This window comes from Phodopus roborovskii, unplaced genomic scaffold, assembly GCF_943737965.1.
Source record: "Phodopus roborovskii unplaced genomic scaffold, PHOROB, whole genome shotgun sequence".
In the NCBI taxonomy this organism is placed as follows: Eukaryota; Metazoa; Chordata; class Mammalia; order Rodentia; family Cricetidae; genus Phodopus; species Phodopus roborovskii.
In genome coordinates this window covers 5,370,645-5,395,239 of record NW_026126638.1, presented here as the reverse complement: position 1 = coordinate 5,395,239, position 24,595 = coordinate 5,370,645, and the positions used below count along the sequence as shown (strand labels likewise).

Sequence of the window (24,595 nt, the reverse complement as noted above, 5' to 3'; positions counted from 1 at the left end):
CTTTTACTGAGCCATCTCACCTGCCAAACTATTAATTTTTTGTTTGTTTGTTTTGTTTGTTTGATTTTGCTTTTTTAAAAGACATGGTTTCTCTGTGCGACAGCCTGGGGAACTTGCTTTTCAGGCTGGCCTCAAACTCACAGAGATCTATCTGCCTGCCTCTGCCCCCCGGTGCAGAGATTAAAGGCGTGTACCATCAGGTCGTGGTTTAACTGTTTTTTAAAATTGTATTTGTCACAGGCAAACTCTATTGACAATGACTACACTATAAGTTTTTGTTGTTTTCATTCTGCATGTACTGTGTGCAAGGTGTAGGCTGTAGATTGTGCTAACCAGTGGAAAGGAAACGAGGAGTTGAGTTGCACTAGGGAGCTACCATCTTGATGACATGGCCAACACATTCTAGGGGGGAAAGGAGGGTAAATATTTGGGGAAAGAGGGAAGTTTAAAAGAAAACTTTCATTGGGCAGACGCTGAAAACATGGTGACTCTTCCACTTGACAAGCAGCTTTGCAAAACTCTCATAAAGGTTAGCAACTCCAGGGCACTGAGGAGTTGACCCATAATTATTTGGTTACTAAGGCGAGGCACCATTTTGAGCTATCGCGGCCAAATGGCCCTGTATTCCAGATAGTCCTTGATACAGCTCTCAGTATTTTGGTCATGTGTTCAGCATCACTATGTAAAAGGATAATGTGTGCTCATCAGCTGGAATGCTTAATGACTGAGCTGCTTCTTGTATTTCTCATCCTAGACGCCGGGACGACTCTTGGTTTTTCTTTTTGTCTTCCTTAAAAATTGTTTTCTAAGCTAAGCATGGTGGTGCATGCCCTTATTCTCAGCAGTGGGGAGGAGCATAGGAGGATCTCTCAGATGCTAGGCTGATCTTACAGAGGGGATTCAAAGACAGTCAGTCAGGTTTAACACAGAGAAACCTTGTCTCAAACAAACAACAACAAACCAATATTTTTTTTTTTTCCCCATGTATGGGGGGCAGGGCAGCATGCTGTTGCCATAGCACGGGTGTGGAGGTCAGGACAACTTGAGTTGGCTTTTTTCCTTCCACCAGGTGGGTTCTCAGATCAAACTCAGGTGGTCAGGCTTAACTAGAGACAAGCCTTTACCTGCTAAGCCACCTTGCAGGCAGGCCCTGCTCTCAATTGCTCAAGCTTTCACCAGTTTAGAGCTAATTACAATCGACTGGAACAAAAGGCATGATGTGGATTTATTCCACTGTTTCAAAGTAGGTTAATAAATATTAACAGATTATTATCTGTTGCTTATAACTGGCGTAAACCCTGCATTTGCAGTAATTCTATAAGGTCTAGATTTTGATTTTCTCACCTGTAGAGTAGCTAAATGGGGCCTTAAGATTTCCTTGCAGGTGTTTTTTTTTTTTTTTTTTTTTTTTTTTTTTTTTTTTTTTTTCTGTTGAGGGAGGGAGGGGTGTTCCTTCGCGCGCAAGCACCTGTTTGGAGAGTCTCATGCAATTCTTAAACATCTTTGGCAAATGATGACTTTGAACTGATCCATGCCTAGACCCAGGGCTATGTGCATGCTAGACGAGCACTGGATCACCTAAGCTACATCTCCAATCCTTGTTTCTGTGCTATTTCTTGGGAGAAGGGGTAGTTGAGGCACAGTCTCAGTAGCCCATGCTAGGCTCGAACTCACAGTGATGTTCCTGTCTCAACCTCTGAAGTACTGACATTACCAGAGCGAACCAGCCTAGGCGCCCGGGTTATTCCAGTTCCAAGTCGCAGGACCCAGAATAGTTTCTGGTGTCTGCAGGATACGCAAATGTAAAAAGGAATGTGGGGGTGTTCTTTTTTTGTTAAGACGGTGTGTGGCTGCCCCACTCCACCTCTCCAGGAAGCAGGCTCCGGTGAAAGATGTCCTGTGAAGCGGGATCCCCTCTACCCAGCCCGGGAGTCCAAGTCCCGGGGATCGCCAGCCCGGGGACACCTTGCTTCTCCGAGAACCGCGGGTGCCTTTAAATGCTAATGAGCAGCCGCGCCGGCTTTCCCCACCCTCTCCCCGCCCCGCGCCCGCCCGCCGCCCGCCGCCCGCCGCCCGCGAGCACTTGCGCGGGGCCATCTTCGGGGCCGGGAGACCCAGCGAGACCGCGAGCGCGCGCGTCCCCTGCCCTCGAGCCGCCGCCCGCCGCCGCGCCGCGCGATCCGCACCGGCCTCCCCGAGAGCGAGCCGGCCGCCGCGACCGCCACCGCGCTAACCGCCGCCAACCGCCACCGAGGTGCCCGGAGAGAGCGGAGAGGCGGCATGAGCGAGGCGGGCGAGGCCACCACCGGCGGCACCACGCTCCCGCAGGCCGCGGCCGACGCGCCCGCCGCGGCGCCCCCGGACCCCGCGCCCAAGAGCCCGGCGGCCGGCGGCGCGCCCCAGGCCCCGGCGCCCGCCGCGCTGCTCGCGGGGAGCCCCGGCGGAGACGCGGCCCCCGGGCCGGCCCCGGCCTCGTCAGCCCCCGCGGGCAGCGAGGACGCGGAGAAGAAAGTTCTCGGTGAGTCCTCGGGTGCAGCGCCGGAGAGGCGGCGGGCGAGGATGGACGCGGATGCAGGGCGGGCTGGGACACGTGGACCGGGACTTGGGAGTCTTTGCTGCAGGTCGGGAAAGCAGCGCGTTTCCTTGGGAGGGGAGATGGGATTCCGGGGAGGGATGGGTGGGGTGAGTTGGGAAGACTATTGCTTTTTTGTTTTTGTTTTTGTTTATTTATTTTCCTGGCCTGGGAGAGTCAGGTGTCTGTCCCCGACGCCCTTCCCTCGTGGGTTTGGGACAGCCGCCATGCTCCTGCCGGCCACATGCCGGCACAGGGATGTTGCAACGCCTCGGGAAAGTTGGGGCGGGCGCCCTCCCCACCCCTGGCCGTGGCACAGATGCACAGAGCCTTCCAGTGCCCACCATTTGCTGCACCTTTCCCTCCCCCCGCACGCACTGTGGGAACGCGCGTGGTGTGGTGGCTGGGAAAAACTTGGTCGGAAGTGGAGTAGGGCGTGTGTCCAAAACATGGTTGGTTATCTTGGAACATGTAACTGGAAGGGAAACGGGAAGGTGGGAGACTGGAGATTTTAGGGGGCAGAGACTTTGCAGCGGTGGCGGCGGGTTTTGTCCTCTGTTTCGGTGTCCTCATCTTCCTTAAGGATCGCCCGGTGTGAGTGAGGCCTTCCACGGGCTTGCCGAGCAGGTGGGTGGCGAGTAAGCTCCCTGAAGGGCGTGTGTGTGCACGCGGCGCATGTGGTTCGCTCCCTGAAACAGGAAAGTTAACAGGTGGTGTGGGATCCTTCCGAAATGGTCACTGTTTCTGGGTGGGGCCGACTGGGCCCGCCTGCCATCCCGAGTTTCCTCCCCATTTAGCAAGAAAGCTGAAGGGATAATTGGAAGAAACAGAACAGCATTAGGTGTTCTCCACTCTCGGCAGTCCTTGGGTTCTTGTTTTTTTTCCAAGGCTTTGAAAACTCGCTTCTTGCCAAATTACGTGCTCCCCCCTCCCCATTCCCTATCTGCACCGAAAAGTTCCTTAAAGGTCTTGGCGTTTGTGGTACTTTCCCCTACATGCTGGTTGGGCCACTTCCACACAGAATGAAAGGGTGGAAGGAACCCTGCGCTGCTAATCAAAGCAGGTTCTTTAATGATACCTTACTGAGGGGCCGATGGAATCCTACAGGTTTTCACCTGACCCTTGCACTTGTGGTAGATAATGTCTTTGGAGATGGAGGAAGCCGATAAATGAAAGGATTTCCACAATCTCCAGCAATTGGTCCTGTTTCTGCCAGACAGATAGCTGGTGACAAGCCTGATGTCTTTCATCCTACCTCTCAAAAGTGAAGGACAAGCCATCCTGACACTTGAGCACTGTTTGTCTTTGTCCAGTGTGGTCTGGCCATGTCCTGTGCCAAGCAGACACATGGATACCCAAAATGTTCTGGACCCGGTGCTGACTGAAATGGATATCTGTTCTTGGATGCTCTCGTTCTGGTCTTTGCAAAGGGGCCTCGACTTTGGTTCATAGCGTGTAGTCCTTTAGGGATAACAGTTTACGCGAGTTAAAGAACTGGTTAGGAGAACTCCACCAGTCCCTTGTTGTGTCCTTGTATACCTGTGGTATTAAAGCAGAGAGCGAGTGGATTTGTTTGGTTATACTAAGTCCTTGGAAAAAATCTGGAGAATTAGTTTTTGTTTTCTTTTGAGACAGTCTCACTCTGTAGACCAGGTTGGTCTCCAACTCACAGATACCCACCTGCCTCTGCCTCCCAAGAGCTGGAATTAAAGGCGTGAGCCACCAGCACCGCCTAGCCAAATAATTATTTTTTAAAACTACTTTGGGAAGTTAAAAACAAACAAGCAAACCTTTCAACCTTGGAAGCCTCGTGACATTATCACTGCCTCTGCCCCCACCTTCCTTGTGTGTGTCTTCTGGATTTCCACTCAGTTTTGTTTTCTTGTTGTTGTTTGTTTGTTTGTCCCCCCCCCCCCACTCTGCTCTCATGAAGCAGCCCAGGCTGGCCTTAACCCCACTCATTTTGAAGCAGAGGAGGACTTTTAACTCCTTACCATCCTGCCTCCACCTCTCGAGGGCCGGCGGCATTACAGGTGTGCACCACCACGTTCCGCCTAGTGTTGCCCCTCCGTCAGATCTCTGAGCGCATCTATAGGACCAGAGGTTTTGAAGGAAGCACAGAACCCTCGCATGTAGGACCCTGACATAGAGATCATGCTGTTTATCCAAACCTGACCCCTTCTGTGTGTTGATATTTGAAACGTCAATTTACCTTCTTTCTTTGAAAGCGAAGATGCTTTTGCAAGTCTGTCCAGTGCCAGACTCAGAACAGCCTCGTCTCTGAGGTCTCTGAGAGGGAGGCAGCCTGGGTCTGGTCTGGACCATTCCCTCCTCAGCTTTCCCTTTGTAAGTGCATCTTGCCGCTGTTTGCCTGAGTCTTGACGATTGCTTTGTGCGTTTCCTGGATTTAGACCAATCTACTTCCCAGAGATACTAAATTTGACATTCGTCATTGATTCTAGCAGTCTTATTTGGAATAGTTTAATGTATATATACAAGATTTAGATTTTTTTCTTTCTCTTAATGAATTCTCAAGTGGGGCATTGTAGAGAAATTATCTTGCCTGTGACAGGATAGAGACAGTAATCAAGTTGACTTCTAGAGAGGGCCAGGTCCCCTTCTCAGCTGCTGAAGACAGCAGGTAGAGATGTTGGTGTGCAAAGGGCCTGTTGTGTCATGGATGGTAAGTACATAGCTGGGGTGAGGCAGCATCGGTTCTGTTTATTATCACCCTGCACTGGTGAGCCACCACTCACTTGGCCACCAGACAAGTCCCTCTTACATATTTGTAGGTTGGTGACTAAGAAGGAGCTACTGTGTTGCGTATTAAAGTTTGCCCGTCTTCCAAAGTTTGGAAATAAGATGGCCCAGCTATCTGTACATCCTCTGTGACTCTCCCGTTGCATATAGGAAATGTCTGTGAGTGAATAACTGGAATGTTTCTGTCCTTTGCTAGTTGTTGATTTGGTTGTGCACTGCGGCCCACACCCCTTGCCTCCTGAATGCTAAGTGCTCTTCCCCCGAGCTTCCTGGGCCTTTTTTGTTTCAGGTTTTGCTTTTTCAGGATGGTTTTATTTGGCCCACGTTGGCTTCAGACTACTGATCTTCCTGCTTTCCCCTCCCAAGTGCTGGGTTTTAGGCATGCCCAGCTGCTTCTGCCTTAGAACCCAGTCTTTGCCTGGCTCATTCCCTCAATCACCTTTCTCAGTTTTAGTTACCAAAGAATTCTCCAGGCAGGGGACCACCCCCTTGAGGCCTTGGCGAAGAGTACTGCAATAATCACAGCTCCACATTCCTCTCAATTTTTTTTTTTTTTTTTTTTTGGTAGTGGTGGTGGTGGGGATTAAGCCATTGATGGTTTATTCAAGGGTGTTAGGCTTTGTGTAATGATACCAGGACCTTAGTGATATGAGCTTTATCTCTTTATAAGTCAGGTGCTAACATATCTGCTTAATCCTGTTTTAGCCACCAAAGTCCTTGGCACTGTCAAATGGTTCAACGTCAGAAATGGATATGGATTTATAAATCGGTATGTGTCTGCGTGTTTTGTACCCGTCTAGTAGCAACAGCAGTTACAGATCCATTGTCCTGCTTAATAGGCTGTATGTATACATTTTGAGATTCCTGAGCCAGGTAAATATCCTCATCCAAGCTGCTGCTAATCATTAATTCTATTGAGACATTTAAAAGAATTGGTATCCTCTAGTGTTTAGAAGAGGAGATGAAAATTACAGTCAAATGGAAGGACTTTAGTTAGTCCTTACCCATAAATTCACAGATGGAGATGAGAGAGCCCGGTTAAGCAGCTTTCCTTAAGGTCACACACTGGCCAGTAACTGAGCTGGGGCTGGAAGGCCAGCTCTGGTTTGGTCCAAGTCCTGTGAGGAAACCAGTGTTTAAACCATGGTGCCTTGTGACCATACGGGAATGAAGGGTAACCACAGGCTGCTGGGAGACATGGGAATGTGTTTTACAGGGTGTTGGAGTGTTTGTTTCCTTACTTTTTAAAAGCAGTTCCTCCATCTTCTTCCTCATCTGCCTGGGTGGGGTGGAGGCTAGGGTGGGGTGGTGGGAGGGCTGTTTTAAGTTTCAGTGTAAGGAGAGCCTAGTTCACAGCTGTGCCCTGTCCTTTTGACTGATGTCTTGCTTTTGCTGGGAGGAAAATTTAGGGCTCTGATTACATAGCATGTGATTGGGAAAGACGTGAGAGCAAAGGGGTGTTTCTCTGTGGGATCCAAAGCCTGCATTTCTGCATTGCAATGTGGAGCAGTGAAGGGGGCATCTGAGAGAGATGAGGATTATGGGAATTGGTTATAGATGTCTGTTTTGAAAAGACGAACTATTTAAAGGGTAGTGGTTTTCAGGTCTTGGGATCTCAGCTCAATACATTTGTCCTTTGAAGCTTTTCTGAGTGGTCAGAACTTTAATTGTGAGTTTGTTTGTTTTTTCTGCCTCCCAACAGAAATGACACCAAAGAAGATGTGTTTGTACACCAGGTAAGAGGGATTCTAGCGATGATAGCTTACATTGGCTGTGTGAGCTCTGCAAGTGATTGCAGTACCCTGAACTCCTTTGGAGTTTGTTTTTGTTTTGTTCTTTTGTTTTGTTTTTTTGAATGAAGGTTCAAATCAACATTACCAAGAGAGGCAGATAACACTTCTTAGCCCACTGTATTAACTGTTTCCAAGTTTGCATGAAGTCATACTCAGTTAGTCCACCTTCTAGTTTTTAAAGCATATGAGTGAGTCCTTAGCAAAACAGCTGCTCTGGGGTCGGTCAGCTTCTTCCTGGCCTGATGGTGTGGTTCTCCTTGGTGCTTGGCCAGAGCCAACCTGGGTTTTGCCTGAGCTGGTGATGGATAAAACTCCTTTGTCTTGTGAACAGTACCCAGAAGTAGAAAGTTAGAAGTGTGTGTCTCAGACGTGAGCTTCCTGTTCCTTAGATGGTTCCCCCTCCCGTTGACTGAGACACGTCCAGCATATGTCCAGGTCCAAGGACCACCATGCCCTGCTCCCCCTCCAGTTCCCTTTTATTTGAAAGAGAATGGCATCGTGGGATTCTGCTTCGTATGTCTCGGTCCTCAGCTGGCCTTTATTATTACCCTACCCAGATTGTTTGCTTTATAGAGTAGGTTAGGAGAGGTCATGCCCATTCTTGCTGTCCCTTCTGTGTATGCAGTCTGGGAGAGGCATGCCGTTTTCAGGGTCTCAATGAGCAGTCACGGCAGTGGCATACCCATCGGCAAGAGCTGCCACGCTTGCTGTATTTGCTCCCTAGTGTTTGGGCTTGTGTGCTTTGGGCTGGAGTTTGGCAGTCGGAGATAGCCACTCATAAAAACCTATAGTAGTCGTGTCTGTCCTATGGGATACATTTCTGTTGTATATAGATAACTGGAGTGGATTTGGTGAGATAACTCCTGGCTGACTAGAGAGGAAGTGTCGAGCCTAGCATCTGGAGGTTAATGCCTTTGGGAGACGCGCTGTCCAGTGACTGCTGGGGGGGAGGGGTTTCTGTGCTGGTGGCGGCCTCTCAGCCTGTAAGCTAATGACCCGATTCCAGCCCCATGAGGTTGTATGGTGAGTCACCTCAGTGTGTTGAGGCCTGCCCAGTTTAACAGGAAAAAGGGACCGAGCTGGCAGGGAGGAGCTGGTTTTTGGAATGGCTAAGTGCTCATGTGTGCACATACATCCTGTCCTGAGCTGCCTCCTCCTCAAGAGGGTGAGGTCTCTGCCCTATTGGCTCACTTTCCCCTTCTTTCCCTCCTACTCAGTAGATAGAGGAAGGCTGGATTATACACGTCTAATCGCTTTATAAAATATAAGGTTGACCTAGTTCCATAGAAACTCCCCTTTAACTGTTTACAGATGGCTGGCCAGGGAAGGGGAACTTTGGATTCTTCTCTCCCTGTATTTGGAAAAGAGGAAGGGCCTTCCTTTTCTTACACAGGTGTTGTAGGTGCAGACGTCTGGTGTAGTGTGCTGTCTTCCCTTTCTACTGATAGCTGGCATGTGAGGTGAGAAATATTGAGAACTCACAGATACAGTGTAGGGTTATGAATCTCCTCTGTTTGAGCCTGTGAGCTCAGATAAGTCACCTGGTGGCCTCATGTTTCCTTATCCATAATATGGGATAGCTCATTGAGACCAGATTACACTTGTATCTTATCATTCCTGAAATGTTCTTATTTATTCATTATATTATCATAGTATTTATGGTCATAAATATCTCATTGACATTTTATCCCTTTTTTAATCACTCATTTTATTTATTCATTTACCTTTGTGTGGCAGTTTCTTATTCTGTGTCTATACTGGTCTTGAATTCTGTTGCCCCAGTTGGCCTCAAGATCATAATGCTTCTACCTCATCTTCCCAAGTGTTGATAATTTCAAACATTAGCCACTAAGCCTGTCTTTATTCTTGAGAAAGAATCTAGTGTTGGAATCCTGAGCCTATGGCTTCTGCCTCCCAAATGCTAGCGTTATCGGCATGCATCACTCTCCAGCCACCCATACATTTTTTTTCAAATTCTCTTTTATTTAAGCTTTTATTTTTTGTGTGTGTGTGTGGGGGGGCGTGTCGTAGTTAATGTGCACTTGAGTGCAGTGCCTTTGGATACCAGAAGAGTCACCAGATCCTGAGTGACAGGTGGTTATCTTCCACATACTGTGGATGTATAAGAGCCCAATTCAAGCCCTTGCAAGAGCAGTGTGTGTTCATACTTACTGAGCCATCACTCCAGCCTGCCACCCTGTTTCAAAAAGCTTTTGAGGCTGAAATCTTCTCTTATGTATAAAATCTCTGTGCCCAAACCTTGTTTATGTGCATATAAGGTCTCATGTAGACATTTTGCCCTTGTGGAAGGAGCCATAGACAGAACCTCAGGAGCCTCTTGACTTGATGTAACTAAGAATCTTGAGTGACAGGGTGCACAGTAGTGACCTATCTCTTTAATCTACCCACGGGAAGCATCCTGAAGCATCCCGGAAACCAGAAATGATGCAGGGTAATGGAAGACCTTTTTCTTTCTTTTTTTTTTTTTTTTTTTTTTTTTTTTTAATAAAATACAGGTACAGTATTTGGGCTAACATGAAATTGATAATACCTTTCAGTGTTGGGATTCACCTCCAATGGAGTTTTCTGTTTTCCTTGACAGACCGCCATCAAGAAGAATAATCCACGCAAGTATCTTCGCAGTGTGGGAGATGGAGAGACTGTAGAGTTTGATGTGGTTGAAGGGGAAAAGGTGAGGAGCTGATGGAGTAAGAGTGTGCCTGCACACACTTTTGTTGTATGATAAGGGCTCCTTGGCCACGGTGAAGTGGTGCTGTTTAAGTATTTTGTGATAGGAGGAAGTGGAGGCAGAAATATTTTCATTGGATGCCACTATAAATACTCAGTATGCTGTAACTTTTGATTTCTTGTTTAATGAAGGAACTCTGGAATAAATGCTAGTTTGTTAAAGTCTAAGGTACATTTTATTTTGGACCCTAAACTCCCTAAACTGTCTTGGGCAAGGCTTGTTTTGTAACCCAGTTGATAGTTCTTGCTTAGCATGCATGCAACTCATGGTTCAATTCCCAGCACCACAGAAACCAGACACGGTGGTAACCTCCCTGTGACCCCAGCACTGGAAAGACTGAGGGAAGAAGAATGTTTTGAAGTTGTAAGGCCAGCCTATGTTGTACATTAAAATTCAGAAGCACCCCACCCCCGAAATTTTTGACTGCAACCAATTAAGCCGACCAGTTTCCTCTCCTGGTGGATCCTGGTGTGCAATGGCTGCAGACAGCAACCTCCTGGGTAGTGTACGCAGCCTATTCCTTGTGTAGGTTGCTCTAAGGGACCTAGGAAACAAGTCTTTCTAGTAGGTGTTCTTGTGTCCGATCTCATGCTGTCCAGATTTTAGAGTCCAGGCAGGTATGCCAGGTGACTTTGGGAAACCCTGGGCTTGATAACCAGGATTTACACTGGCCAGTTATTCTGTACCTCTGCACCTAGTTGCATTGTAAAGGATAAGCAATTGAGGTCTCAGATGGGAGAAGTTGCAGTTTCCTGATCCCTAGAATAGCCTGTTTCAAGGAAGTGGGGCTTTTCCGTACAGGTTTGTGAATTTGGTGGTGTGGTGGCTGGGGATATAGCTTAGTACAGTGTCTAGGATGCCTGCCCTTAGCTTTGGCCCTAGCACCTAGGGTTAGGAAAAACTCTTCAGTCATTGTTAAGAATATAAGAGAAAGGCCGAAAGGAGAGCTGTGTGTGGAAACTGTTGCTAAGTTGGGGCCTTTTTTTCCCGTTTGTGTGAAGCTCAGAGATGTTTCCCACTAAGTAACTTGGCTGGTCAGAGCAGCTGGAGCCAACCAATCAGGATCCTGATCATATCTCAGGGTACCACAGGTTTGAGCACATGGTAGTAGGTTTCGTTGTATTTCAGTTGTCTTTCATTGAAGTGTGTCATAGTCATTCACACATGTTCTACAAAACATGCACTGCTTCTACATGGCTGAACAGACAAGGGGTTGTACAGTTCTGTAGGTCAGGAACTCATTGAGGTGGTAAGAACAGTGTTTTCAGTATCACAGTAGGAATTAACACAGCAGCTGTCTCTTGCTGGAGGAAGTTACTTGGTTTCTTGGAAGATTGGAGACCCTCTCTGTTTTCTTCCCCAGGGTGCTGAAGCAGCAAATGTCACTGGTCCCGATGGAGTTCCTGTAGAAGGGAGCCGTTACGCTGCTGATCGGCGCCGTTACAGGCGTGGCTACTATGGCAGACGCCGTGGACCTCCCCGTAATGTATGTTGTCTGTCCCTAACTGATGATTGCAAGTAGTCTCATGTGAATGAACGTAGGAACGGATAAGTACCATATTCGAAGCTGCAATATTCTGGACATAAAGAGACATGACTAATTTTTGGAGGGGAATTTTTAGTGGCCAGACTTTATTCATAGCTACCTGTTCCATTGGAAGCTTGACATTCAGTTGTCTTGGAACTAGCAAATTTAATTAAGGTGTCCAAGGGCTTCCTCTTCATTCACTGACACCCAGATTGGGGTTCCCATCACAGCTGTGCAATCTGTTTCTTTCTGCCTTGGTGCTGAGTCAGCTGACCTCTTAAAAGTCTGCATCTGGTTGGCAAGGAAGAGTAGGGAATGTCTTGGATTCACTGCATGCTGGCCGCAGAGGCACTGAGCGACTCAGCGAAGGGAAAGCCATTTGCTCTTATTTCAGAGTAAAGAAGATGTGGTTACTGATCTCTGGTCTTTATGTTAGTCTCAGTCCAGGGGAAAGCATTTTCAGGTGAACCTGCTGGAACTTGCATAGGCAGAGTTTAAAGGAATATTCTCAAGGTAAACATGAACCCTTTGTGATCACAAGGACCTCGCCAGGTGTGAATTAAGAAGGTGTGATAATGAAAGCAGTCTTCATCTTGGTGTTTGTGGAAGTAGAGCCCAGTGCCAGCACCGTGCATGTCCATCAGGGTACTCTGAGCACAGTGGCTTGTGTTATACAAAGTGAAGCTTTAGAAAATTCTCAAAAGATCAAAACATCTCCAGAATAGCCAGGTACGTTGGATGGCTCATGTCTTTAATCCCAACACATGGGGGCAGGGGTAGGCAGATGGTCTCTTGAGTACCAGGCCTGCCAGGGCTATGTAGTAAGAGCTAATCTCAAAAAAAAAAAAAAAAAAAAAAAAAAAAAAACCAAAAAGAAAAATCCACTTGGCTCCCTTTTGGTAGATGTGCATCTTTTCCTAAGTGTCCGCTTTTTAAACTGTGCTCTCTATCCCTGTCCCGTGTTGATTTTAATTGCATTCTTTACATTTTATCTATTTGTATTTTTCTTACTCGTCTTGATTTTTAAAAAGTCACTAGGGCTGGGGAGAAAGAAAGCTCAGAGTAACTGCCTTTCAGGCATGATGTCCTGCAGGGTGCTGTTGTGGAGGTGTGTGACCACAGGCGTGGAGAGGCAGAGACAAGCGGTCCCTGGGGCTCATCATTCAGCTAGTCTAGCTGAATCCATGAGCTCCAGGTTCAGTGACAGCCCCTATCTCAAAAAATACAGTGGCGAGCAATTGAGAAAGAGACCCAGTGTCAACTCGACATCCAGATGTACGCATACACACATACCCACTTTGACAGACAGGGGCAGGGATGAGAGGTTTACTCCGCTGATTGTAACTCATTTGTTCAGCTGTGATCCGTTTGATGTCTAGGTCAATTCAGAAGTAGACGTCATAGAAAATCTTAGGTAAAATTTTTTTCCCTTCCAAGAACTGGAAAAGACTCATAGTTTACCCACGTGGAGGTCTCGCGTTATCCTGACTAGAGTATAGTCAGCGGTGGTGATTGAAAGATTTAACTGCATGAACTTAAGAGATATGCCTTCAGAAATTGATGTGGTGAATATTTTCTATGCAAAATATATCTTTACATAACTGTGCATCATTTATTCATACAGGTTTTATAAAGAGTAGAATGAGCCAGGCCTGGTGGCGCAGGTCTGTAATCCCAGCTACTCGGGAGGCTGAGGCAGGAGGATCGCAAGTTCAAGCCCTGTTTGGGCTACAGAGTGAGTTCAAGGCCAGCTTGAGTAACTCAGTGAGACTCTGTCTCAAAATGAAAAGTAAAAAGCGGGCTGGGATATAGCTAAGTGGTAGAGCGCTCACCTAACACGGACCGGCCTTTGAGTTACACCCCAGTACCTCAGAACAGTGTGCTGTTGGTGTGTGAAGATAGATCAAACCAGTTCTGTGGGGAGTTTAGTTGGGCGTGTGGGTTTGGTGTGGAGGCTCTGAATCTTTAAATCCATCCTTAAAGAGAAACTGGTCATTAGCTGATTAGTTTTCAATTCACCTTAAAGGAAATTACAGGTGTTTTCTCTTAAGACTGGCTTAAGTGAGATTTGAGATAAATTCTTGAGGGGTGTTTGTTAATTAGTTAAATAAAGAATAAGCAAAGTAAGTAGTTAATCCCCTTTTAAGTCCCATATTTAGAAATGTTAGTATTAAGATTTATGCTGTTAAAATACACTTAAACCTTATTTCTGGATATTCAAAGGGAAGGGCACCGTAGATCTTAGCCCTCAAGATTTTTGATTTTTGAACCCACGTTTAGGCTTAGCTGGTGTTACAGATTCCAGAATCATTGACAGTGTTGATATTGCTATTATTAGAAATTAAATTAATACAAAACAACTTCTTACATAGTAATGAGATATTTCAGTTGGGAGAGCAGACTGGCATTGCACTGCACCGTTGTGTGTCTGATGTATGGTTTAATAGAAGGTAGTCACATTCTTGATCTGTTTCAGTGTCTGGTCTTTTGAGAGAATGCATTGTATCCTAGAAGATCCCACCACATGCTGGTGAGAGATGAACATCTTAGTGGAGTTTTGGGAGTGCTTTGCTTTTATTGGCCCGGGAAAGCTTCCAGAGACCCAAATGCCCTAGGAAGCATACTGCCTAGGTCAGATCTGCCGATGACCTTATGAAGTTGTTTTTTTTCTTGACAGTTCTTGACACTTTCCCTGCTGGGTAAATTTGGGAGACATTTGCAAGGAGCCAGACAGTGTAACACTGCTGTTGTAATTGAGTGCCGTTAGACTTGGTAACAGATTGATCGCTCTTGCTTTTGTGCTGCTCGGTATGTTACCTGCATAGATCTGCCTTGATCTTCATGTAGTTTATCCCAGGCAATCGCTTGATCTACCTGCCTGGTGCCTGCACAGTGTTGTGTCTGCACAGCGAGCGGGCACTGCTCTGGGAGTTGTGGGTGTTTCCTGGTGATAGCCATCCTAAGTGGTATTCTTTGGTTCTTGCTGGCTGTAACTTCTTCTGAAACTCTGTTTCTTTGCTTCGCTAGTACGCTGGGGAGGAGGAGGAGGAAGGGAGCGGCAGCAGTGAAGGATTTGAGCCCCCTGCCACAGATGGGCAGTTCTCTGGGGCCAGGAATCAGCTGCGCCGCCCCCAGTATCGCCCTCCGTACCGGCAGCGGCGTTTCCCGCCTTACCACGTGGGACAGACCTTTGACCGCCGCTCACGGGTCTTTCCCCATCCCAACAGAATGCAGGTAAAATGCACCTGGGACTCTTCCTCAGCAGTCCTCGCCCTTCATCCTTCTCTGCCTCCTTCTCCTCCTCCTCCTTCAACTCCAGCTACCGGAAGTAACACATTGCTTGCAGCTTCCTATACTATCAAAGCTGAGCCAGGGAGGGCCCTTTCTGCCTGTTGAGGACACTCAGAAACATTATTTTGAAGTACATCATGACATGCATATGGGGTAGGGTGTCTAGTTTGTAGATTTGTAAGGAAAACAAGTCAGGCATGGCAGTGCATGCTGAGGCAGGAGGCATCTGAGTTCAGGGCTAGCCTGTGTGTGCTACATAGTGATACAGATGATCCAGGCAAGAACTTGGACTCTGCTCTCAGAAAGGGTCAAATTTTAATCCTGCTTCTGCTACTGGTTATTTCAAATTTTGAGAAAATCATGTTCACCCCTTAAATGGAGGCATTGCTATTAAGCAGGAAGGTGAAGCCCAGAGGAAAATGTATCAAATTAGATAAGAGTGCTGGCCTTCTGGCAAGCGAGGTGGAGTGCTGGAAATGAGAAGAGCTTTTGTAAGTCTATAATAAGCTTTATGCCAGTGTTCTGTTCCCAGGGAGCTAGGGTCCTTATTTATTACCAGCTACGGCTCTTACGTGTACTTGGGCTCCACCCTCCCAACCCCCCATGTTTTGACTGAACATTATGTTCAATCTCTTTGCTACAACTCCTCCCATTTCCATCATGCATGACTGTTGTTTCTACAAGGCTTCTTGTTTTTCCCCTTCTAACTCTTCAACAGCTGCCCCTGACAAATGTACTAAAAATAACAAGTAGTGTCAGAGATGTGGGAACACTGGGTACACGAGGCATAGTAGACCTTCGGGGCAACCCTAGGGCTTCTAGGAAATGAAGGCAAGAGTAGTCAGCTGGGTTGTAACATTGGTTATATTGCTTCAGCAGTGGCTGCCTGGGGGTAATCGTACTATTTGGCACATGTAAGGCATACTTCTGAGACCATAGTGATTATTTCACATAGATTTGTAAAAGAGTAGTTCAGTGATTCCTTTGTGCTGATTTTCTAGTAGTTTGCTTACTCTCAGCAACACATAACGTGCATGTGGCTGTTTGTAATGCATGCAGACCATGGCCATTCCATATTGAAAACAAAACACATATTTGATGTCTGTAGCAAAAGTCATTCATGCATACTACTGCAGTGTTGGTACATAATTACTAAGTCTCCTTAAGCCAGATCAACAGCTGAAATCAGAAACTTTGTAAAAGTTGTTTACATGTTACTAGGCATCTTTAATGTCATTGTTGTAAATTATTCTTAAAAATAAAGATAGATCTCTTAAGGTAGTTAAAAACTACTTAAGTCCAGATAGAAAAGACTTTGACACCTATACTGCCAGTAGAATTTCATGGAGCAGTGTCAATGCTTAAGGGCAATTTGAAGAGATTGATTGAGAAGAGGAAGCTCCGGCCACTGGCACCTACCAAGTGGCAGATGTTTGAAATCAGTCTTGATTTCATCTAACCTGTGGCCTGTGAAATGAACTAAGTAGTGTGGCTTTCACATTTTGTTGCTTTTCTCAGAAATAAAGGGATTGGAATGTTCTTTAAAATTAGCAACTTTGGTGGTTCAGGTTATGGTTCTCAAAGCACTTGCCATGCAAGCATGAAGATCCGGGCTCAGACCATTAGAAACCCTGTAGAGCTTGTTGTATCAGTGTGTGTGTGTGTTGCTCTCATACAGCAAGATTGGGGACAGACATAGGAGAAACTCCACAAGCTTGCAGGCCAAGTAGCCTGACTTCCCACAGTAGCCATTAACAAAAGACCCTGTTTCAAGCATGGTGAGATACAAGGACCCACACCGCAGGTTTACTTCTGCCCTCTACAGGTATACTGTTATACTTACGTGCCCATTCTACCATACTGACGCATCCAGGACACATCATATAGCCGGGAGTGGTGTATCATGGCTTTAATCCAGATGCTGAGTTGGAGGCCAGCCTGGTATACACAGTTCTAAGGGCTACACAGAGAAACCCTGCTTTGAGAAACTAAAGCAAAAAAAAAAGAAAAAAGAAAGAAAAAGGAAAAGGAAGGCAAACAAATACATAACACCCCACACAAAGATAATGGTGACTTCTCTGCCTGCCTTATTAGTTGTTGAAGTGTTGAGGGATGTTGAGTGCAGGGGAGGGGAATGATGGGGTGAGAGCTTGTGGAAGGCACGTGCTCAAACTCGGTAAAGACCTTTGTCTTGATGCAAACCTGATGAAGCCAAGAATGGGCACCATGACATTGTCTGGTCTTGAGGACCAGACTCTAGGGGACAATGAACAAATGCAGAAGACGGGCCACTGTGAACAGTGTAGGTGTGAGTCAGATACTGCACCTGCCGAGCAAGTGAGGCTCCCCAGTCAGGGCCAGGATATGTGGTGTGAGGAGTTGCTACCTCTGTGATGTCAGCAGAAATGTGAGACCATGAAAGAAAGGTGGAGTTTCAGGAGGAAACGGAAGCCGTTTTGAAAATCTTTCTTCCATAGCAAGGTTGGCAGAAAGAGTCAGAGGTCAAGAGTAGCCCAACGGAGGGAAGTATCATCTAGAATATGGTAGGTGACAGGCTTGTGGTTGTTGTGGAGAGGTTTCAGTGCATCTAGGACAGAAGAGTGAGGGGTGTCCAGTGAAGGGAGATGCAGCCACTACAGTAGCATTTGTTGCCAGGGATGCGGTGTCAAGGCTAAGGTTGAGAAGGTGAATATTCCCTGGCAAAGGGTTGCCTGCTGGGAGGATATTCTAGGAAGGAACAGTTACAGGAAGTTGAGGAATAGAGGAAATGAGGCTGGCATTAGTGGTTGGGTTTGATAACTCAGAGTGCTATGGTGAGAAGTTGTAATGTGTCAGGAAGTGGAAAAAGAGGCAATATGCTCTTTGATGTTCCTGATGGCTGGTAGTGATGGGGTTGGGTTCTCTGTAGCTAGTGTATCTGAAAAGGAGCTCAGAGAAATGTAGGTCCATGGTGAGATGTTTTCTTGATTTTTGTTTTGTTTTGTTTTGTTTTTGTTTGTTTGTTTGTTTTTTATGGCGCTGGGTTTGCCGTGGCTTCTCTTGCCTCTTTGACATGTGACACTGCCAAAGCTGCTTGGTGGGGTAGATAAAGGTTACAACAGGTCAGACTGCCAGTGTCTGTTCTGTGAGTGCATTGCTGCTTAAGGAGCCCAAAGCAAGGCACCCTAGGACAGCTGAGCACAGCTGAGCCCTAGTTGCTTGTTTCTGGGTTCAGTTCTTCGACAGAAAGTAGCCCCTTTCTAGAAATGTTTGCTTTCTGAGCTGGATCAGAAAATACAGTACAAGCCTTGAACATCCTGTGCCAAAAAGGCAGGAAGTAGTCTAAAGAATGTTGGAAACTTGTCAAGAGGCTGTGAGCCAGAATCCAGGAGTTCCTATTTATTGGCCAGTAATGAATGTAACAGATTATAGCTTGCTGTCTAAAATGGAAACCCACGAGCCCATACAGGTGAAATAAGTATGTGAGCATGTGAAACCTTTGAGAGATTGGACATGTACAGGCTGTGAAGGGACTTCCTTACAGAACATTCAGTGGAGACCTTTCCTATCAGAGATACATGAATTAAACGTAATGCAACCCAAATGTAGGTGCGCAGATCATGAAAGCCAAGAGAGATGAAACATCTCAGCTTAAAAGAAATACAACTAAGCTTGATCTAATGCATGATTCTTAGTAGACCTTGCTGTAAGGGATGTTGACACATGGTAAAACTATAATATGCTCTGAGGATTGTTCTCTGAAAGAGATGGGTGTTGTTTCAAGAGGCTTCTGTGTCTTAATCGGTGATAGAGATAAATAGGGTTAGTCTGTTTCAAGTGTTGAGAACAGACATGTGACCATGAAGCTCTCATCCAGGGTAAAGTAGAAATTAATCACAAGGAGACTAGTGGGTGGGCATGCTGGTGAGTGGGGAGAATGTTCATGTTTCTTTTATGCTAAAAAGATGGAGGACAAGGTCTCATTGTGTAGCTAGGTTGACCTTGGACTTATGATAATGTCCCTGTCTCAGTCTACTTAGTGCTGGGGTTATAGGTTTGTGCTATCTATCATGCCTGCCTGGGGTGGGTTGTTACTTTGTGAGGTCAATGATAGGTATCTTCCTCTGTTGATCTCTACATTACTTGACTACTATTTTGTGTATGTGTCGGGGAGCAGCATTTTGCCTTTGTGTGTGTCTGTTCTGCATGCATGCCTGACGCCATTGGAGACCAGAACTGGACTCAGAGGTTTTCGTGGGCCACTGCATGGATGCAGCCACTGTCCTTAACCTCTGAGCAGTCTCTCCAGCCCCATCTACCTTGTTTTTGAGACACAGGATCTCTCTGAAACTGGCCTGTGAGCTCCAGGAATCTTCCTGTCTCTGCCTCCTTAATTATGGAATTACAGATGCTTGCCTGACTTTTTAAATTAGTACTAGGGATCCAAATTCAGGTCCTCCAGCTTGCAAGAAAAGCACCAAGCACTCTTTTCCATCACGTGGGTTCCTGGGTGCCAATCCAGGTTGCCAGTCTCAGAGGCAGGAACCAATATCCACTGAGCTGTATCACTAGCCTAGGAATTTATATGCTAGGGGGTGGTGGCTGCATGCTTTTAATTGTAGCACTTGGTAGAATGAGGCAGAGAGATCACACATTTCAGGGTCGCCAAGACCAAATTGCAATACTCCCCCCCCCCTCCAAAATAACACAATATACTTTTAAATGTTACATGACACAGCAGATGAAAAAGTTAAAAGAAGAGCTATAGGTAAAGTTACGCTTAAGATGTGTCAGTACAGCATTGAACTCAGTCTTTGAATCCTACCAGGCATTTCAGTCCTACCCTCAGCTACTCCTGGCCATGGACGACACGGACATGATCTTGTGAGCACAGTGGCATGCATGGGAAACCAGTGCATTGGACTTTGAAGCCGTTGAACATGTCCCATTGCTCAGAAATACAATGTCATTTCCTTTTATAAAAGAAGTTTTGTTTGGTTTTTGTGCTGGGAACCAGTTGTTTGCATATGCGAGCCGAGAGCCGTGTCAGAGAGCTCGAGCCCCTGGAATAGTCTTTTCAGCGTTGAAATGGTCGGATTTCAGTGTTGCGGGGAAGCTGGGTGCTCTGTCTGTGTAAGGAAGCGGGGAAAGGCTGTGGCTAGGTTTCCTTTCCTGTCATTCATAAAATGATCAGTAAGTAGTGGGCCGGGTGACAAAGCTCTTGACTCTGATTTGCTTTTTAAGCCAATCTTCTGCACGTGACTGTGTGCTTTGTCCCCCCACTCCCCCTGCCCTGTGTCCTGACTCATGTCCAGCTGTTGTTGCCCCCTCTAGGCTGGTGAGATTGGAGAGATGAAAGATGGAGTCCCCGAGGGAGCACAGCTCCAGGTTCATCGGAATCCAACTTACCGCCCAAGGTTCCGCAGGTATGAGGGGCAGCAGGGTGGACCAGAGCACTGTGGGTCTGTTTCGTGGCTGCTTTGGTCACAGGCCTGGAAGTTTCTTTTTTTAGGGTAGGGATGAAGCCCAGGGCTCCACACAATGCTAAGACACTTCAGTCGTGGCCTGCACTTTGAAGTCAGATAAATCTACTTTTCTACTTCTGTTTGTTTTGACACAGGGTCTTTACTGCATAGCCAAGTCTTGCCTCATATTTACCATGTAGTCTAGGCTGTCCTCAAGTTTGAGCTCCTCACACATAGCCTCACCCATCCAGGTCTGAAATTACAGGTGTTTGACACCATAACTTTTACTAAATTAAACAAGAGTTAAGTGGTGGGCAGTTTAATGTGTCAGCAGTGGAGGGAAGTTGAGATATTAAATATTTTAATCATCAACGTTAATCATCAAAGCAGTCTACTGGGGCTTTTGAATCTGGCTGTGGAGCACATAACCCATGAAAACTTAAAAAAGTTTAGTAGCTGCATGTCCTTTGGCATGTTTCTGGACTCATCTGTGACTGCCACATCTGCACATTGGATATTCAAATCTGGAGGCAGAGACAGGTGGATCTCTGGGTTCCAGACCAGTCAGGGCTTAACAATGAGGCCCTGTTTCAAAACGCCAGACTGGGTGGAGTCAGTCAGTGATAAGAAGTTTAAATGAGCAAGTGGTCTGTGAAACTTACCATGATGCCCTTAGTAGTAGAACCCGGGTGTCAGTCCTGTTGTCGTTACTGTTCGTGAAGGGTGGGCCGTTTGAATGTGCTTTTCCTCTTCTGTCTGAAGCCTCATTTGGGCTAGGCTCCCTGAGGTCCTTTGGGTGACTGTTTTGTTTGGTTTTGTCCTTAAATACCATTTGCAGTGTCCTCAGCATGTATGAGTAGGTCAGAGGACAGGTCTACCACAGGTTCCAGGATGGAAACGGGGCCACAGGTCATGCCTTTGGAGCACAGGTGCTCTCCACTTAGAGCCGTCTCACTGTGGAAGCTTCCTAGTAGAGGCCTTCGTCAGTTCCTCCTCACCCCTATGGCGAGGGGAGCTCACGGGACTGACCTCCTGCCTGGTGTGTCTTACACGCTGCCCCTCCCCTATCTAGAACCTGGGAACATTTGCCTGTGTTTCACTGGTTGAACATGCTAACTGGGAAGTCCTCATTCAGAGGGGTCCAAGGTGTTAGTAGACTTTTTAAATGGCATTTTGGCACTCAAAAATTTCAGGTTCAGTGTTTTGGATTCGTAGATTAGGGATACTCGACCTAAGTTGAGTCCAGAAACAACTTCTAATTTATCAATAAGGATTTAGTCAAACAAAAATAAAGTAACATTGGGAAGGATTTGTTCCTTACACGGTTGATTGGTGAGGCTTGGTCTTGGCTGTGTCATCTCCCAATCCTAGGTGACTATGAAAGAGCCTTGTAGGACTTTGTATTTACCATGTGCTTGTTCACTACAACTGTGTGAATAATGGAGAAGTAAGGTTTGTCACCAAGACTGCGTCGTCTCCATCTGCAGATCTGGTCTGTGGATGACTCATGACTCCTTGAGCAAGTCCTGGTTAATCCCTTTTTCGGGAGTAAAGCGACCCTGTGACCTTGATTTCCCCTCCCCTACTCCCTTCACTCACACTGTAAGTGTTATTCCCTGCTCCAGGGGACCTGCTCGCCCACGACCTGCCCCTGCTATTGGAGAGGCTGAAGATAAAGAGAATCAGCAAGCGGCCAATGGTCCGAACCAGCCGTCTGCTCGCCGTGGATTTCGGCGCCCCTACAACTATCGCCGCCGCCCCCGCCCCCTGAATACTGTTTCACAAGATGGCAAAGAGGTAAAGCCAGGAGGGCGGCACCCAGGGGATCTTAATTGTGCCATCTTCTTTATCATCCTAACAATGGTCTTGCTGTGTGTGAAACTGGACACTTGAAAGCACAGGATTCTCCTTAGGATCCATCTGTAGTGAATATCCTCTGCCTGTAACTCACCGAGCTTTGAGCTTGAGCTTGTTAATAGTCTCTGGAGGAATTACACTAGCGTGATTGGGATCTCGGGATGAAGGACAACAGTTAATAGAGGAGGAAATCGATGGTGAGCCAGCAGAAAGTGACAGCAGTTATGTGTCATCTACTCTGGGGAGAGGGTTATTTATGGGCCAACTAGAAGCCACTTAATCTCTGACACACATACAAGAGACGAGCAAATCTTGATTGTTACTTTTCTTCTCGGGCAAGAATGTTCTCTTGTGAGACCTTTACCCTTTATTTAATACACAGTCCTCTGGGGGATTTTAATTCTGCTTGTGCTGTTTCAGACCAAGGCAGGTGAAGCACCAACTGAGAACCGCGCTCCAGCCGCCGAGCAGAGCAGTGCCGAGTGACCCTGGCACCCAGGCACCATCACCACCGGCAGGGTGAGCCTTGTCCTCTCGGGGCACCTGTGACTCTTCTGTGCCCATCCTTGGTCTCCATTGCAGCTCAGATGTCAGGGGGTGGGGATGTTTGGCTGCACGTGTGGTGTGTGTGTGTGTGTGTGAGAGAGAGAGAGAGAGAGAGAGAGAGAGAGAGAGAGTGAGTGATTGGCCCTATTTTAGTAAGTTGAGGTATAAATGAGACAGACAGGTTTTAACAATCTCCACTTGCAAAGATAGCCTCCATGTATTCACATTCTTATTTGTGTGGATGCATGTGTCGTGTGTGTGGGGTTCAGGATAACTTTTGATCATGGGATCTCGAAGTGGAACACAAAAGCCTTGCATAGAAAGCATATTTACCCACTGAGCCAACTTGTTGGCTCAATTGTATCATCTGTATTTCTTTAGACAATTTTGTTTTAAGTTAGTGTATACGTGTTTGTCTTGTGGGGTTATGTGAGTGTGGGTGCCCTCTGAATCTGGACGAGGCTCTCACATCCTCAGGAGCTGGAATAGGGAGTCAGGGACCACCCAGTGTTGGTACTGGAAACTGAAGTCGTCTTCTGGACGAGGAGCAAGCACTCTTAATCACTGAGCTGTCTCCCACCCCGTCACCTGTCACCTGTGTTTTACGCATGTGTTCGTGGCATTTTGTGATAGGGTCTTGCATTGTAACCCCAGCTGGCCTGGTACTTGCCCCCTTGAACTTGAGGCAATCCTATTTCAAGTTCTGCCAAGTGCTTGGGTTTATGGGCTGGTGCCTACATGCCTGGCTTGACAGTCAGTCACCTTTTATGTAGAAAACAGGGGTCACCTTTTCCTCTTATTCCATTTGTTGAGGCAGGGTCTCACTGAGTCCATTGTTAGAATTGCTGGCCACCAGACTCCAGGGATCCTCCTCTGTCTTGTACAGAGCACTAGAGTTGCAGACAGACCTCTGCCACCCACTTCCTGTGACTGCTGGACTTGTCCCCATTCTTGTGTGGCAGGCACTATACTGAGCATTTCCCCAGCAAGGACACTTAAAAAAACCTGTGCTGTTCTGGCACCTACCAGTCAATGTCATTGTTTTGTTTTGGCTTTTATGACAGATGTGCTGCTATATACCTTTATTCCTAGCCCATGGAAGACTGAGTTTCGGGACAGCCAGAGCTCTGCCGTAGAGAGCCGTGTCTCAAAGAACAAACAAAGAATCTCAGTGTAGCACAGGCTCTCTGACCTGACCTTGATCAAGGCCTGCAAGCATGCACCACCACACTGGGCTGGCTCAGTTTGATGATTTAAATGATCCTGACCAGGGAACTGTGTTACTGCAGCATAAACTTTGTTTTTCTCTGCCCATCTGATCAGCGTTACTTATTTTTTGCCAGTACAGTGTAGTGTGAGGTCTAGCGAGGCCCCTGCAGCTCCCGCCTGCTTGGGGACTAGAGATTGAGCGGTTCATCCTCCGCCTCCTTGATGGCTGCTGTGGGCCGGGAGAGCAGACTTGGATAGCTACGGCTGTCTCGGGAGTGCTTGGAGAGACACAGGTGTTAGAACGGGAAGGAGAAGAGCAGCCTCAGTGTGAGGGTCACCTGTTTTCCGTCTTGCTAAAGACCTTGTCGGTCTCACTTGTCTATATTGAAGTGTAGCCAGGAGGCTGTAGCTGTGCAAGGGTTAGGCTAAACGTTTATACCATACTTGATTGGCTCTGCATTTGTTGGGGGCGGGGCTAGAGAGGCAGACAGAGCAGGGCTCATTCTGTAGCCCCAGGGGCCCTACCACTCTCCTGCAGTCCGTGTTGAGATGGCAGGCCTGCGCTACCGCGCCTGGCTCCTTCCCAGGGTTTTAACCTGTCGCCCTTCTGACTGATTTGTACATATCTCTTCTTGCGACCCTTGGGTGCTGTAAAACCCACTCTGTTTTACACTTGTTGAGAGTGCAGTTTGGAGTTGGTTCATAATGAGCTTTCCTGAGCAGAGCTGTGGGATTGGAGTTGGCTCTCCCCAGAGCACCATTCAGAACTACGTTAACCCACTGTGTTGTGTATAGTTAAGCTATAGCCAACAAGCCCCGAGTTCTCTTCCACAACACTGGGTTACA

At 47.0% G+C, this 24,595-nt stretch overlaps 1 protein-coding gene and 1 non-coding gene across 3 annotated transcripts; both read left to right on the top strand.

Annotated features, from left to right (window-relative positions):
* Nucleotides 1-2,149: 2,149 nt before the first annotated feature.
* Nucleotides 2,150-22,557, top strand: Ybx3 (Y-box binding protein 3). Of its 2 annotated transcripts, XM_051207918.1 has the most exons (9): nt 2,150-2,518; nt 6,038-6,101; nt 7,035-7,068; nt 9,728-9,817; nt 11,238-11,360; nt 14,430-14,636; nt 20,007-20,098; nt 21,763-21,934; nt 22,415-22,557. In XM_051207918.1, exons 1-9 carry the CDS (start codon nt 2,281-2,283, stop codon nt 22,478-22,480), a joined length of 1,086 nt encoding a protein of 361 aa, XP_051063875.1. In that variant the 5' UTR covers nt 2,150-2,280; the 3' UTR covers nt 22,481-22,557. The 2 variants fall into 2 exon arrangements, with proteins under 2 accessions (XP_051063875.1, XP_051063876.1); XM_051207919.1 differs by lacking the exon at nt 14,430-14,636 and having other exon boundaries at nt 2,154-2,518.
* On the top strand, nt 10,298-10,431 carry LOC127213065 (small nucleolar RNA SNORA70). Its single transcript, XR_007833613.1, has one exon. It is a non-coding gene; the product is annotated as a small nucleolar RNA SNORA70 (small nucleolar RNA).
* Nucleotides 22,558-24,595: the final 2,038 nt, after the last annotated feature.

Bases quoted from the DNA above. Each gene is read 5' to 3' on its own strand.
- Ybx3 (XM_051207918.1), top strand. From the start codon at position 2,281: ATGAGCGAGGCGGGCGAGGCCACCACCGGCGGCACCACGCTCCCGCAG. The intron at 2,519-6,037 runs GTGAGTCCTCGG...ATCCTGTTTTAG, and splicing joins CGCGGAGAAGAAAGTTCTCG to CCACCAAAGTCCTTGGCACT. The intron at 21,935-22,414 runs GTAAAGCCAGGA...GTGCTGTTTCAG, and splicing joins TTTCACAAGATGGCAAAGAG to ACCAAGGCAGGTGAAGCACC.